General features: G+C 41.7%; 1 protein-coding gene across 1 annotated transcript in view; it reads left to right on the forward strand.

The window, feature by feature from the left end:
- The first annotated feature begins 280 nt into the window (after positions 1–280).
- The window catches only part of soat1 (sterol O-acyltransferase 1), a 57,815-nt gene continuing 42,573 nt past the window's right edge, over positions 281–15,522 (forward strand). Inside the window, exons 1-2 of the mRNA XM_073063318.1 lie at positions 281–508; positions 975–1,102. Of these exons, the coding sequence (XP_072919419.1) occupies positions 1,000–1,102 (103 nt within the window). The 5' untranslated portion in view covers positions 281–508; positions 975–999. The remainder of the gene's footprint in view (positions 509–974; positions 1,103–15,522) is intronic.

Raw genomic sequence — 15,522 nt, forward strand, 5'->3', positions numbered from 1 at the left:
AATGCGATTGATCGAATGATTTAATGGCATTTTCCCCACACGAAACCGTGTCCGCTGTTAAATATATAAAATTATTTAGGAACAAATATAATAATTATGCCGATAGGACACTTTGTATTAATACCAGTTTTTAAGTTATTCTTTTGTATCCTTCTCCGCGCTGTTCGCACCCGACAGACAATGAAGGACGCGATTAAACAAAGGTGCAAACCCCGTGCTGAGACGGGGTTACTAGCGGACACGGAGAAACACCAGATTGATCTCCACCCCGCGCAATCTCGTTTCTGAGCGTCTCTGCGTCGGCACACAGACGCCGTGAGTCATGTCCTGTCGGAGCGCCGACACCGGGAACAGCTACATAGTATCGGCGGCGGCGGCGGCAGCAGACGGCGAACAGCCCGAGTAACCTTGCGAGGCCGCCCGCTCCTCTCCTTGCTTACGGGCTCTGTGCGTGGCGGGCGTTCGTACCGGGCCAAACGAGGAGCCGGGCAATTGTTGCCGGTTTCAGGTGCTGTATCCCTTCCTGTTCCTAACTTCTCTCCCTTCCATCCCAATGTACGCTGGCTCCAGATCACGTGTTATACCTTCTGAATCCATGGACCAGACTCCTCGTATGTAGGGAAAATGGCCCGACGACGGGAACCTGGCCCAGTAGCTGTTTTCTTCCCTCTTTACCAATTTCCGTCTCAAATAATGCCCTATTGAGCCATCTGACTCATGGAACCTCTTTTAAAAACTGACCTCTGACCCGTTTAAATTTTCGAGATGTTACTAGTTAACGTGTTACTTGTTTTGGATTAGACATAATGCTCTAGGGAACATCCTTCACTAACTTGTCTGACGGTGAAAGCAAAAGTTTTGATGTGAAGTGGCTCGGTGTAAGCTTATTTCAGCTGCAACGTTGAGCTCAGTTGTCCGGCCTCCAATTCATTGCTTTCGGTTATTTTAAGTGTCTTTCCCCCCACTTTCGACAGGAAGCTGGTGGCGAGCGGGGCGACAATGACGCTGAGAAGCCGCCGTGTTTCTGCTAAGTGTTTGGATGAGGGTGAGATGAGATCTTCAGAGGTACCTGGGGCGGACTGCGCCCGATTGCTCAGTAATGGTGAGTTTATCTTCCTCCCTCGTGCTCGGCTGCATTCCGTTTCATGTCAGAAGGAAACGATGAAGGTAGCTTTGTTCGATTCTATAATTTTAAAAAAATGCTGGAGATTGCTCCTTTGGTCAGGAAGCATGGAAATTAGAGAAACTGCAGGGTCTCGACCATTCATTTTCCTCTACAAAAAGTTGCCTGATCTTTTCCCTTTCCCCGACCCACGAGTTCCTCCAACAGTTTTTTTTAAAATTTTGCTTTAGTCGGGTAGCTTGTAGGGCGAAAGTAATGCAACTAAACCGATGACTTTTGATCAGACAATGAATCTATTGTCACCAAGTTTACAAGGTTCAGGCAGTTTTGTATTTGTATGAAAAAGCTGCGAAGTCCCAAGTCAATGTACGTAGTCCAGTATGTGTAGTTAATGGCCATTCATAACAATTGTTTTGTCCCATTGCGGTAAAAGTGATTGGTTAAAACAAAACACTACTGTGGACTGGTGTTCACTGGAAAATGCTGAGGTGACTGCTTCAAGATGTATTGATTTTGGTAGAGAGTTAACAGGTAAAATATGATCTGTGAATTTTCGTGTGTCATTGGGCATCTGCTTGTCAGGCGGTCCTAATGACTATCCTTCCATATGGATGTTGAGCTTTTAATGCTCGGATAGTAATGATATCGGATGACTGATGTTGATGACTGCCTCTAACAGTGTATCTTGAATTTTGGTGAAAATTCAGTTCCGTAAGGGTAGCGTAGCGTGTAGACTTTGTTTTAGCCGCTTGACTGATTCCAAATCACTTGAAAGTTGCATGAATTTTTTAATAGATAAGTGTGAGGGGGTTCATTTTGGTAGGTCAAATATGATGGCAGAATATAGTATTAATGGTAAGACTCTTGGCAGTGTGGAGGATCAGAGGGATCTTGGAGTCAGAGTCCATAGGACACTCAAAGCTGCTGCACAGGTTGACTCTGTGGTTAAGAAGGCATATGGTGCATTGGCCTTCATCAACTGTTACAGCTGTATAGGATCCTGGTCAGACCCCACTTGGAGTACTGTGCTCAGTTCTGGTCACCTCACTACAGGAAGGATGTGGAAACAATAGAAAGGGTGCAGAGGAGATTTACAAGGATGTGGCCTGGATCAGGGAGCTTGTCCTTTGAGAATAGGTTGAGTGAATTTAACCTTTTCTCCTTGGAGAGATGGAGGATGAGAGGTGACCTGATAGAGGTGTATAAGATGATGAGAGGCATTGATCGTGTGGATAGTCAGAGGCTGTTTCCCAGGGCTGAAATGGCTAGCATGAGAGGACACAGTTTTAAAGTGCTTGGAAGTAGGTACAGAGGAGATGTCAGAGTTAAGTTTTTTATGCAGAGAGTGGTGAGTGCATGGATAGCTACATGAAGCTTAGAAAAATTGAAGGCTATGGGTAACCCTAGGTAATTTCTAAAGTAAGTACATGTTCGGCACAGCATTGTGGGCTAAAGGGCCTGTATTATGCAGTAGGTTTTCTATGTTTCTATTTTTAGTTCTATTTTCCTTCCAGAAGAGATCCAACAGTTGAAGAAGATATACCTTCACTATGAAGGAAGACTGTAGGAGTTAATGGAAGCTTCTGGAGGAAATTGTTTTTTTAGCCAATTGCTATTTCTGCTTCTTAAGTATGAGGCCCAGCAGATGAGCAGTTATAAAATTGCAAGAGTGAGGAGAGTGTAAAGGAAGTTAACATGCAATAGTTCCTTTAACATATTCCTGTATTGCACAAGTCTTGGAAGTATGAGATTATTGATTATCGCATGTGGGCCCAGAGTGTTCTGAGGCATAGTCATGATGATGGTTTTCATGAATCAGGGGGGAGGAGCTGCCCATTCAGCCACTTAAACATTAAGTGAGGTAATACTTTCATGTGTTGCAGAAGCAGATGAGAGGAAATTATCAGCCTTTTTCCATTGCTTTCTTAAGTAAATGCCCAAATCCTACCCCTGGATTTGTTTATACCAATGCTTTGCGAGGACAAAATTAAACGCTGTGTACTTGTTTAAGCAGCTGGTTGTAAGAGACGAGTAACTAAGAAGAGATTCTAGAAGTTTGAAAGAATGTGCAGAGAAGATTTAACTGAATGAGGGAATTGAGCAGATCAGCAAAAAATGTTTTCTCTCTGCTTATGGTAAAAAGATTGAGTGACAGTTTGGTGTCCAAGACTGATGAGTGTAATGGGTGGTTGATTGAATCTCTTCCTTTGATCAAGATTATGCTTAGACTGCGCAATTAGCATAAAACTTTATCCATTAGCATACATCTCAGGAGGCAAATGATGTGGGGAAAGTCTCCAAGTGAAAAGCAGTTAGGGTTTGGAACCTGTCACGTACGTGGGTGGAGGAGTTTGGGGTTTAGGTACGCATGGCAGAGAAGAACTTGCCAGGTTTAAGTCAAACTATGAGAAATGGATGAGGTAGATGGGCATTTGAATGAGTTGGGTATGGAGGGATATGCAACTGGCATATGGGTAGAGTGCTTGGAGTGGGCATGTTGGGCTGAAGGACTGCTGAATGGTGAGTCAATAGATAGATACTTTATTCATCCCCATGGGGAAATTCAACATTTATCCAGCCTCTCGATAACCTAAAACCTTCAGTGCAGGCAGCATCCTTGTGAATCTTTTCTGTACCTGCTGCTGGTTTTTGCAAAAGAAAAAGCAATGGCAGAAGTATTTGTTATATGTTTAGGAAGAAAGAACATATAATCTGAAGTTAGATAAATTGATAATAGTTGCAAGATGAGTTGTTGTTCATTACAGTGCAGTAGGCCTGAGGCAAAAAACAATTGGGATGGGTATCAGGTAGTGAATGAAAATGGCAGGCAGCTGGAAACCCAGGTCATTCCTGTGAGCTGAGCACAGCTGCTCCTCAGACCAGTCACACAACCTATGTTTAGTTCCTCCAGTGTAGAGGAGACATTACAAGCACCAATCTGCAATATACTTAGTACAGCTAATAGACCCATTTTCCCCCTCTGCCTGAGACATGGGTTAAATGCTGACCTTGGATGGCTATCTGCGTGCAGTTAGCAAGTTCTCCCTGTGACACCATGGGTTTCCCCTGCACGTTCTGGTTTCCATCCACTTCATGAAGGTTTGCGAGTTGTTGGGTTAATTTACCTCTAAATTGTCCCTAATAAAAATGGGATTCAAAGAAGATTAGTGTAAATGAATGGTTTATATGGATTTGGTGGGTTGAAGGAACTGGGATGGACGATGGGCTGAATCCCTGTATAATGGTATTTTAATTCTGTGATATTCAATAGCTGTCTTGTACTTATTTAGTGTTCACTAACTTTTCTGCCAGATCTATTTGTAAACTTACTGAACTAGATGCAGAAAACGCAGTTTTGTAAATTGGCAAGACTAGGGCATCTTAGGTGAGTGGGGGGGGGGGGGGGGGGGGAAGAAGAGATTTGTACGATATTTCATCCAAACAATTTTTGGAAGTTCAGTGTGATTTGGAAACTCTAATGTGATTAGAGAGTTGAGCATCTCTGAGCATTGGGCATTTTGTCCTGTTTGGTTTCTCATGAATAGCAGCTATTATGTGACTTGTTCATGCTCAGTTATTCCACAGAGTCAGTGCTGGAACATTTTATCCCTTGAGCCAAACCCCTGAACAGGACTGATTTATGATATTAAAGCTGAATTTTTTTTTCCTGGTCCCTTTGGGCAGCTTCAGCTGATCGATTATTTTATTTTGTAGTTCTCAATGTACGCTTGTGCATTTGTTAAAGCTGTGAAGTAAGTTGCAGATTCAGCCAGCACCTGAAATATAAAGTGGGGCTGGGTGGTAGGGTTGTTATTTTGGAACAGATTTTCATCAAATTCTGCTTAACCTTTTAATATTTGCACTGAAAACAAGACCAACTAGGTCATTTATTTTCAATACTTCACAAAGCTCAGCAAAATTCTGTAGTAGTTTGAACCAAGTATTTGAGTTGTGTTAGACTTCACTTGTGCTTATTGCAAAACAGTGACTAGAGTACATTGTGTAAACTGCAGATTTTTCTCTGCTTTTGATCTGTTTATATGGGGAATTATATGTAATGTTTCATGTTGAATCTTGTTTAATTAACTGATTTGGTTACTGAGGCTATCCTTCAGCTTTGCCAAGTATTTCAAAATTTTTTTTTACGTGAAGGTGGGTTATGTGAGTTATACAATTGTCATCTAAAGGGATCTTGATAATATCAGCATTTTTCCTTTGGACTTGCTCAAGTTTGCCTGCTAATCAGAATCAGGTTTATTATCACCGGCATGTGACGTGAAATTTGCTAACTTAGCAGCAGCAGTTCAATGCAATACCTATAGCAGAGAGGAAAAAAAATAATAAATAGTAAATCAATTACAGTATATACATATTAAATAGATTAAAAAACATGCAAAAAACAAGTGCTGTATATTTTCAAAAAAAAGTGAGGTGGTGTCCAAGGGTTCAATGTCCATTTAGGAATCGGATGGCAGAGGGGAAGAAGCTGTCCCTGAATAGCTGAGTGTGTGCCTTCAGGTTTCTGTACCTCCTACCTGATGGTAAGAGTGAGAAAAGGACATGGCCTGGGTGCTGGAGGTCCTTAATAATGGACGCTGCCTTTCTGAAACACCACTCCCTGTAGATGTCCTGGGTACCTTGTAGGCTAGTGTCAAGATGGAGCTGACTAGATTTACAATCCTCTGCAGCTTCTTTCGGTCCATACCAGACAGTGATGCAGCCTGTCAGAATGCTCTCCACAGTACCCATCTATAGAAGTTTTTGACTATATTTGTTGACATGCCAAATCTCTTCAAACTTCTAACTGCCCTAAGGTTAATAAGACTTCAAATGTAACTCTCATCAACAATTAAGTTATCAGGTTTTTTTTGACTTAAACGGTTTAAGTATGGAAGCTTAAGGTTTGGAGATTTTCATAAATTTTTCCTTTGTTTCCTTTCATCTGTCTTTTATCTCCTGTGTAAGCCAGTGTTTCCCTCTTTACTGTCATTCATTGTCTTTGGCCTTTCCTTTTTTTTATTAATGTATTCTTAAATTAACAAGGAATTGATATGCCCTGCTAGAACAAAATTTGACAGAACATTGTTGAAAATTCAAAGTTTTATTATCAAACTTTCTATATGTCACCATATAATGCTGTGAGATTGATTTTCTTGTGGGCATTCAAAGCAAACACAAAGAGAAGCAGTGGAATCCATGGAAAAACTACACGCACAGATTGACAAGCAGCCAATGTGCAAATGACCACATTGTGCAAATACAGGAAGGAAAAATACCAAATACTGAGAACATGAGTTGCAGTGTCCTTGAAAGTGAGTCCATAGGTTGTGGAATCAGCTGAGTAATGGAGTGAGTGAGTGAAGTTGTCCAGTCTGATGGTTGAGGGGTAATAACTGTCCCTGAACCTGGTTTTGTGAGTCCTACGGTACTTTCTGATGGCAGTGAGAAGAGAGCATGACCTGGGTGGTAGGGACCCTTTATGGGTGCTGCTTTACTGTGACAGCATTCCTTGTAGATGTACTCAATGGTGTTGAGGGCTTTACCTGCGGTGGTCTGGGCTTAATTCACCATCTCTTGTAGGCTTTTCCATTCAAGGGCATTGGTTTCTATAACAGACTGTGATGCAACCACTCAACGTCCTCTCCTCCACACATCTATAGAAGTTTGTCAAAGTTTTCGGTGGTATGCCAAATCTTCTCAAACTTCCAAGAAAGTAAAGTGTTGATGTGGCTTCTTTGTAGTGGCACTTGCACGCTGGGCCCAGGACAGATCCTCTGACCGAAGCAGTTAAAATGACTGATCCTGTCCACCTCTGGTCCCCTAATGAGGAGTGGCTCATAGGCCTCCTGGATTCCTCCTCCTGATGTCAGTCATCAGCTCTTCTGTTCTTGTTTAGTAACCTCCTTTGATTTGACCAACAACAGAGATGTTGTCAGTAAACTTAAAAATGGCTTTGGAGCTGTTCTTAGCCTCTTGCTCATAAGTGAGTAAAACCGAGCTAAGCACACAGCCTGGTGGTTCTCCTGTGCGTCTGCGGCCTTCTGCTGCAGTGCAGCCCAGGGTTGTTTGTTTTTGATATTTAAATTGATGAATGCAACAGCGTCATCAAATAACAGCCAATATCGTTGGTGGTCTGCTTTTTCACTGCTGCATTTTTATTTTAACTGGACTTACTTTTTTGTTCCTTTTTTAAAAATTAAATAGTTTTTGTAGAGTGTGTTTTGTTCTTTCACCACTCTTTTCTCCACAAGGTGTTGCCTCAGATATGAAGTATGTTATGAACTGTATTTTGAATGCCTTTAATTCTTTTCCTCTGGACTAATTGTGTTTTATTCGCTCCATCCTCTGAGTTACACTTGTTGGAGGTAGTGGACTTTACTCAGGTGTTTATATGCTTTTATGTTAAGGTTTTAAACTGATGACATTGTGAGCTTTCTTCAGTCCTTTTAATATCAGGTGTCCTTTGTGTAATCCAGAGTAAATCACTGATTTAACAGGGCTGAATCAATTGCTATTCTGTTCACATCAAGCAATTTTTAATGCTATTTGCTCAAGAATTGGAATTTAAACTGATTTAAATTCTCACATGTGCTGAGGTGTAGTGGGGAAAAGTTGTCTTGCATACCATTCATACAGACCTGTTCAGTATAATAGTGCATAGAGGTCACACAAGGAATAATAGTGCAGAATGAAGAATTGCAGCTTAAGAGAAAGTGCAATGCAGTTAAATAATAAAGTGCAAAGGCATAACGAAGTAGGTTGCGAGGTCAAGAGTCAACAGTTCTACGGAACTGTTCAGTATTCCCAACGGTGGGATGGAAGCTGTACTTGAGCCTGATGGTATATGCTTTCAGCCTTTTGTATTTTATGTCTGATGGGAGGAGGAGGGAGAAACGAGAATGTTCTTGAGGCTGGGGTCTTTGTCTATGTTTCTTGCTGCCTCAGTAAAGCAACCAGCGTAATCAGAGTCCGTGGAGGGGAGGCTGGTCTCCATGATGTGTTGAGTTGAGAGCAAGGAAATCCTCTTGCATTTGTACAGAGCCCTGGTGAGACCACACCTGGAGTATTGTGTACAGTTTTGGTCTCCAGGGTTAAGGAAGGACATCCTGGCTGTAGAGGAAGTGCAGCGTAGAATCACGAGGTTAATTCCTGGGATGTCTGGACTGTCTTACGCAGAGAGGTTAGAGAGACTGGGCTTGTACACGCTGGAATTAAGGAGATTGAGAGGGGATCTGATTGAAACATATAAGATTATTAAGAGATTGGACAAGATAGAGGCAGGAAATATGTTCCAGATGCTGGGAGAGTCCAGTACCAGAGGGCATGATTTAAGAATAAGGGGTAGATCATTTAGGACAGAGTTAAGGAAAAACTTCTTCTCCCAGAGAGTTGTGGGGGTCTGGAATGCACTGCCTCGGAAGGTAGTGGAGGCCAATTCTCTGGATGCTTTCAAGAAGGAGCTAGATAGGTATCTTATGGATAGGGGAATCAAGGGATATGGGGACAAGGCAGGAACCGGGTATTGATAGTAGTTGATCAGCCATGATCTCAAAATGGCGGGTACTGGCTTGAAGGGCCGAATGGTCTACTTCTGCACCTATTGTCTATTGTTTCTTGTGGTAGCAGGCACTGCTGTTGGCATATCATGTTGTGGTACATCTGGATAGCATGCTTTCTGTAGTGCTTTTTGATTTTGAACATGTCCTCAATGCTATGGAGGTTAATGATGCAACTGGCTGAATTGACAACTTTCTGCAGCTTTTTCCGACCCTGTGCCCCTCCATATCAGATGATGATGCAACCAGCTAGAATGCTGTCCATGGTACACCTTCGGTGATGTGCCAAGTCTCTTCAAACTCCTAATGAAATATGGCTGTTGTCCTGCCTTCTTTGTAATTGCATCAATATGTTGGGCCTAGGATAGATCCTCAGATGTTGACACCCAGGAACATGAAACTGCTCACTCTTTCCACTGCTGATCTCTCAACGAGGAGTGGTGTGTGCTCCTTCCTGAAGTCTACTATAAATTACTCAGTCTTGCAGACATTGAGTGCCAGGTTGTTGTTTTGACAGCATCTGGAGCTTGTTAATTGGAACTGAGGGTATGACTGTGTGGAATGCTGAGCTGTTATCAAGCAGCAGCCCGATAATGCTATTGTCCAGGTGACTGAAGGGTAAAGTGGGAGCCGGTAAGATTGCATCTGCTGCAGACCTATTGTGATGATAGGCAAATCGCAGCAGGTCCAGATCCTTGTTTAGATAGGAGTTGATTCTGGTCATGACCAACCTCTCAAAGTACTTCATTGTAGTAGATGTGAGTGCGATCGGGCAATAGTCATAGAGGCAGGTCTGCCTGCTATCAGGCAGTACTATGATTGTCACTCTTTTGAAGCAGTTGGGAACCTCTGATTGCAGCAGTGAGAGTAATTATGTCCTTGACTACTCCCGCCAGTTGGTTAGCACAGGTTTTTAGTGCCCTTCTAATTACACCACTGGGGCATTTTACGCCTCGTGTGGGTTCATTTTCTTCAGAATCAGAATCACTTTATTGCCAGTATGTGACACATACCACGATTGAAGGTGATTCAATAAAACAGGAGAATACCATAACAAATAACACAATGCCAACAACAATCTACAAGACAATAGTGCAAACAGCCTTCAGCAATCAACAATTAGCAGTATGGTCATGTGCAAAATATCAATAATCAAATGTAAGGATATGAGCAGATTAAATAATTATCAACAGAGAGCAGGAAAGGCAAGGATGTAGTGTAGGGATAGTTAGGGTATTACACCTGAGTGAGTTTTTTTTCAGTAGCTAAATAGCTACAGGAAAGAAGCTTTGGAGATGATGTGTAGTCCTGATGGCAATTTGGTGAATTGGTGACTGCTAGGGTTGGCGGAGTCAGCAGAAAGTTTTTCAGCTCTTCACTCTGGCAATGTCTTCTAACGTTGGTTACTGACAGCCAGTGATCTCCGTTGAGTGGTGGGGGGTTGGGGGGGGCGGAGAGAGAGGAGGCTGTGGGAAATCAAAAAGTGTTGCTTTCAATGATGGCTGAGTAAAAGTTCAGGATACACCCAGAGATTTTAAGTTGAAAGAAGTTCTGACATTATCCTGTAGGACAGATCACAGGGTCACTAGATACTGAAGGGATTAGCACAGGTGTACTTTTATTCTCTGTTTCAAAGCATGCATTGAAGGCATTGAGCTCATCTGGGAGGGAAGCATCACAGCCGTTCATGGTGTTAAGTTTCACTTCGTTGGTATGCCTGGAAACCCTGCCAGATCCGATGTGCATCCAATTCTGTCCTTAACTTCAAATGGGATTGTTTACTCACTCTTAAAATGACCATCCGCCCGTCATAGCTGGACTTTTTAGTATACTTCTGGATCACTGGCCTTGAATACCACAGATCTTGCCCTCAGCAGAATTAGTATGAGGGCAAGATGAAAACTGCACACAATAGTCCAAGTGTGTACTCACCAACACCTGTATAGCTGTTTTTAAAAGAAAGTAATGTTACTGTACTTGCATTAAGTCAAGTCAACTTTTATTGTCATTTCGACCATAACTGCTGGTACAGTACATCTTAAAAATGAGACAATGTTTTTCAGGACCATGGTGTTACGTGACACAGTACAAAAAAGCTAGACTGAACTACGTAATTTAAAAAAACACAGAGAAAGCTGCATTAGACTACAGACCTACACTGGACTGCATAAAGTGCACAAAAACAGTGCAGGCATTACAATAAATAATAAACAGGACAGTAGGGCAAGGTGTCAGTCCAGGCTTCGGGTATTGAGGAATCTGATAGCTTGGGGGAAGAAACTGTTACATGGTCTGGTCGTGAGAGCCCGAATGCTTCGGAGCCTTTTCCCAGACGGCAGGAGGGAGAAGAGATTGTATGAGGGGTGCATGGGGTCCTTCATAATGCTGTTTCCTTTGCGGATGCAGCGTGTAGTGTAAATGTCCGTGATGGCAGGAAGAAAGACCCTGATGATCTTCTCAGCTGGCCTCACTATCCGCTGCAGGGTCTTGTGATCGGAGATGGTGCAATTTCCGAACCAGGCAGTGATGCAGTTCCTCAGGATGCTCTCAATACAACCCCTGTAGAATGTGATGAGGATGGGGGGTGAGAGATGGACTTTTCTCAGCCTTCGCAAAAAGTAGAGATGCTGCTGGGCTTTCTTTGCTATGGAGCTGGTGTTGAAGGACCAGGTGAGATTCTCCGTCAGGTGAACACCAAGAAATTTGGTGCTCTTTACGATCTCTACCGAGGAGCCGTCGATGTTCAGCAGGGAGTGGTCACTCCGTGCCCTCCTGAAGTCAACAACCATCTCTTTTGTTCACATTCAGAGACAGGTTGTTGGCTCTACACCAGTCCGTTAGCTGCTGCACCTCCTCTCTGTAAGCTGACTCGTCGTTCTTGCTGATGAGACCCACCACAGTTGTGCTATCGGCGAACTTGATGATATGGTTCGAGCTGTGTGTTGCAGCACAGTCGTGGGTCAGCAGAGTGAACAGCAGTGGACTGAGCACGCAACCCTGGGAATGATAGACTATGCACCACACTGAAACCAAACAAATCTTTCTTTTTATTTCTTTCCAAAATGCCAGTTTTTCCAAATCTGTATCCTGGTTAATTGGAGCAGCCACTTAATTGGGATATCCCTTGAAGAACAAAAACTAATTGAGAAGATAGCTGGGATTCCCTTCACTTATTTGAGACACAATGCTCCCTTTGACTGTAAAGGAACAAAATCAGTGCAGACATCAAGTGCCCACTATCCGCACAAGGTTCATTTACAGTCATCAATTAGGAAGTAATACATAGTTTTAGAGTATGTCATGGTATTGATAGTGTTGTAATTTCTTCTGTGTTTCATTTAAAAACGTAATTTGCTACTCCATTAAATGGTAGTTTGTCTTTTTTATATACTTAACTATTTCCATGAAATATCAGCTAATTGAGGCAGCTGCTTGAATTGGGCCAAAATGTCCCAATGTGTCCCAATTAACCAGAATCCACCGTATCTACCTTGTTGTTTTTCCATCCAAAGTGCATGACTTCAGAGTTATCCATTGAAGTTTCTTTTGCTTATTCATTCCATTTATGTAAGTCGACTTGAGTCCTCTTTGTATCTGATCATTGTTCAATATCTCACACAGGCTAGTGTCCCATATCCTAGTTATTGATCTTATTGATAGCTGAGGCCCAAACACAGTCTGCAGTTATAGTTACTGGACTAAGCCTACTGGGTGCAATTTGTGGTGGATGTTTACTGTTGGATTGCTGCTTCTCCTGAGGAATGGTTGGAAAGTGTATTTGAGTTGTTCCTCACAAGTACCGTAGATGTCGGATTATAAGCCGCTACTTTTTTCCCACATTTTGAACAGCTTTGAACACTGCGGCCTTTAATACGGTGCGGCTAATGCATGATTTTTTTCATGCCGCCAAAAACATTTTGCCTCGTAACAGTAGACCAATAAAATTGATGAGTAGTTCAGAGGTCCAATGAAATTGTACGATAAATCAAGCGCACTTTCACAATTAAATTATTGTAAATCAGTCATTTGTACTCACCCTCATCAACATGGAAAACACTCGAAGAAAAGCATTGTGCTGCCTTTATGGCAGTTATTTAGTTTATAATATTTTTGCTTAGTAATTCATTTTCTAGTTAAAGTTAGAAGTGTTTTAACTATATTTGTTTTCTGTACTACATCGCGGGATGCTATGACGTCACACCCGGTTTCGCTGCGTCTTGTGGGAAATATACCAGTTTGCGATAAACGGGAAGGAGGGGGGCGAGCGGCATTACGCGAGCGGCATTGGATCTGAGCGAACGCTGCTTTTAAGTTAAAGGCGATCAATAACTTTTCCTGGTAGGCTGCAGTATATATATTTTTTACCAGTCGTTAGGAGATATTGGAATGTTGTTCAGTAAAAAAGTATACGCAACGTATATTTAAAAGTAGCCACGTTACAGGCACGGTTCGAAAAAAAGCATTTGCAATATGTATTTGTTTATGTTACCATATGGATTTAATTAAAAGTTAAAAAATCCTCACGTGTAATATCTTTCTGTGTAAATATCTCATATTACAACGTGGGACACCTGCGGCCAAAAATCCGGTGCGGCCTAAAATCAGGTGCGGCCTAAAATCCGGTGCGGCCTGTACAAGTAAAAAAATTGATTTTCTTTCTAAAATTAGAGCCAGCGGCTTTTAATCAGGTGCGCTCTGTAGTCCGGAATCTACGGTAATCAACAGAGCTGACCTAAGCTAAAGTTGCAGGCTGCGTTAGCAGCTAGGCAGGAGTTGTTTCTTTCCAATACTTGAATATTGTGATGGTTTCATCAAAACTCAAGCATGAAAATGTATCCAAATGCTAAACAGGAAGTTTCTTTTAGTTTCCTTTTATGTTGTACAGTAGTGTAAGCAAGAGTGGTGGTAACTTCATTAGTTAGGATAATCATGTAGAAATCTAATTTGGGCAAGGTGGCAAGTTATTATTCTTATTGTTCATAGGTTTTGGACAGTAGTAGCACAGATGTGCTCTTGATTTCTATGGACCTCAACCTCCAGTTCAATGGTCAAGTTAGAACTTATAGCAAGTAGTGATTTTCCTTACTCTGTATGTTGTAATTTGAAGCAGAAGTCACAAATCAGGTATGTAAAAGAATAAATATATTGCCTTGTGTCTGGACTAGTTTGCTTGATTGGCATCTTGCCCATCCTGTCCTCTAGATTACATATCCACCTATTTCGTGAAACACAGACTGCAAAATTTAGTCCACAGAACCTACTGTAACAGTTTCCAATTATTCTTTAAATTTAGTCTTCTAAACCTGTGACTTCCTTCACTTGGAAAAGTAAGGGTGAACAGTTCTATCTAAATTGCATATACCATTCAGGTTGTTGTTTACCTGCAGCCTCTGCTAGATGGGTTGAAAGGCTACCCTGGTGCTGCAAGTTCCTCTGATTGTGTGAACTTAGATCTAGGTCCTGCAGCTCTGAATTCCCTGTCCTGTAAAACAGCACAAAATTAGTAGAAGAAAGTGTTGCCTTTTATGAGAGTAATTAATAGGGACGGCGAGCTTGATCTTATTAGATATTCCCAAATTTGACAAATTAAAAATGTGGGTAAAATTCATAACCTGGTGATTGAATTTGCAGCTTCCCTTTAAGTACATGTGTCAGCTATTTGAGCTTTGCAGTTCTTTAGAGAACTAGGAGGTCAAGCCCATGGAGTTCTGTGGAAGAGGGGAAAGTATTTTTAGAGTACTGCTTTAAAGGGATCAAATACTAGTTTATCTTGAACTCTATCTCTGAAGTCACTTAGTTTGGAACAATAGGAAAATCTGTTGTTTGTCTTGATACTGAATTTATCCATTTACATCTTTGGCCATAGTACTGTGATAACAAATTATCCCTTGGTCAACAGTAAGATGGATTTTGTCATCCTGAAATTTGCAAAACAATTGAGGAGGAGTCCAGTTCTTGCTCTTTTTCACAACAATTGTTTATAAGGTTAGATAGGATTACTTGAAACTGCAGACTTTTTTCTCTTTGATTTGAGGCATCAAAGTTGAGAGTCCATTTGTGCTTTTCTCAAGAATTTTACCAGTAGAAATTCTCCTAATATTGGTGTCATATCCTTGTCAGATTCTGTGAAAGCTGACAGGTTTTTCTTTGAAGATCTCACAGGATTGTATATGTCTGTCTTTTTGTGGGATGAGTGAAGTCTTTGTTTTAGTTCTAATCAAGCGTATTCCTCCAATCTTTTACTGTACATAGTGCAACTTCCACAATTTTGTGCAGGACTTGTACTTCAGCACTCATGCCTCAGCTCCACCTGGTCCATTGATACTTCCCTTGCATTTCTGAAATCTAGTTCCATATTAAACCTCCAACAAACTCATAGCCAGAGCTATCTTGAATATGCTTCTTCCCCCTCTCCCGCCTCTAGAAAGGACTCCATTCCATTCTGTCTCTATCAATTTGCTCCAAAAGTGAAACTTTCTATGCAGGTGCCTCTAAAACTTCTTTCTTTCATAATAGTGGTTTCTCCTCTACCATAATGGATAGTGTCCTTGAGCACATCTCATCTATTTCCACACCTCTGCTTTCACCCCGTCTTCCTCAGAACAGAACCAAAACAACTTTGTCCTTGCCTTCTGCCTACCAGCCTAAGCATTCAACAATTACTGTCAACTTGAGGAAGCTTTCACTACCAAATGCAGATTATCATGCCCTTTCAGCATCTTTCAGAAGGGATTTCTTTTTTTTTGTGACAACACAGTCCCTCTTCATTCCCCACACACGACTCTGTGAAGTTTTCACATCTAGATGTAGGAGCAATATAGGGCTTTTCACTGCTTCCTTTCC

Source organism: Hemitrygon akajei, chromosome 12, assembly GCF_048418815.1.
Source record: "Hemitrygon akajei chromosome 12, sHemAka1.3, whole genome shotgun sequence".
Taxonomy (NCBI): Eukaryota; Metazoa; Chordata; class Chondrichthyes; order Myliobatiformes; family Dasyatidae; genus Hemitrygon; species Hemitrygon akajei.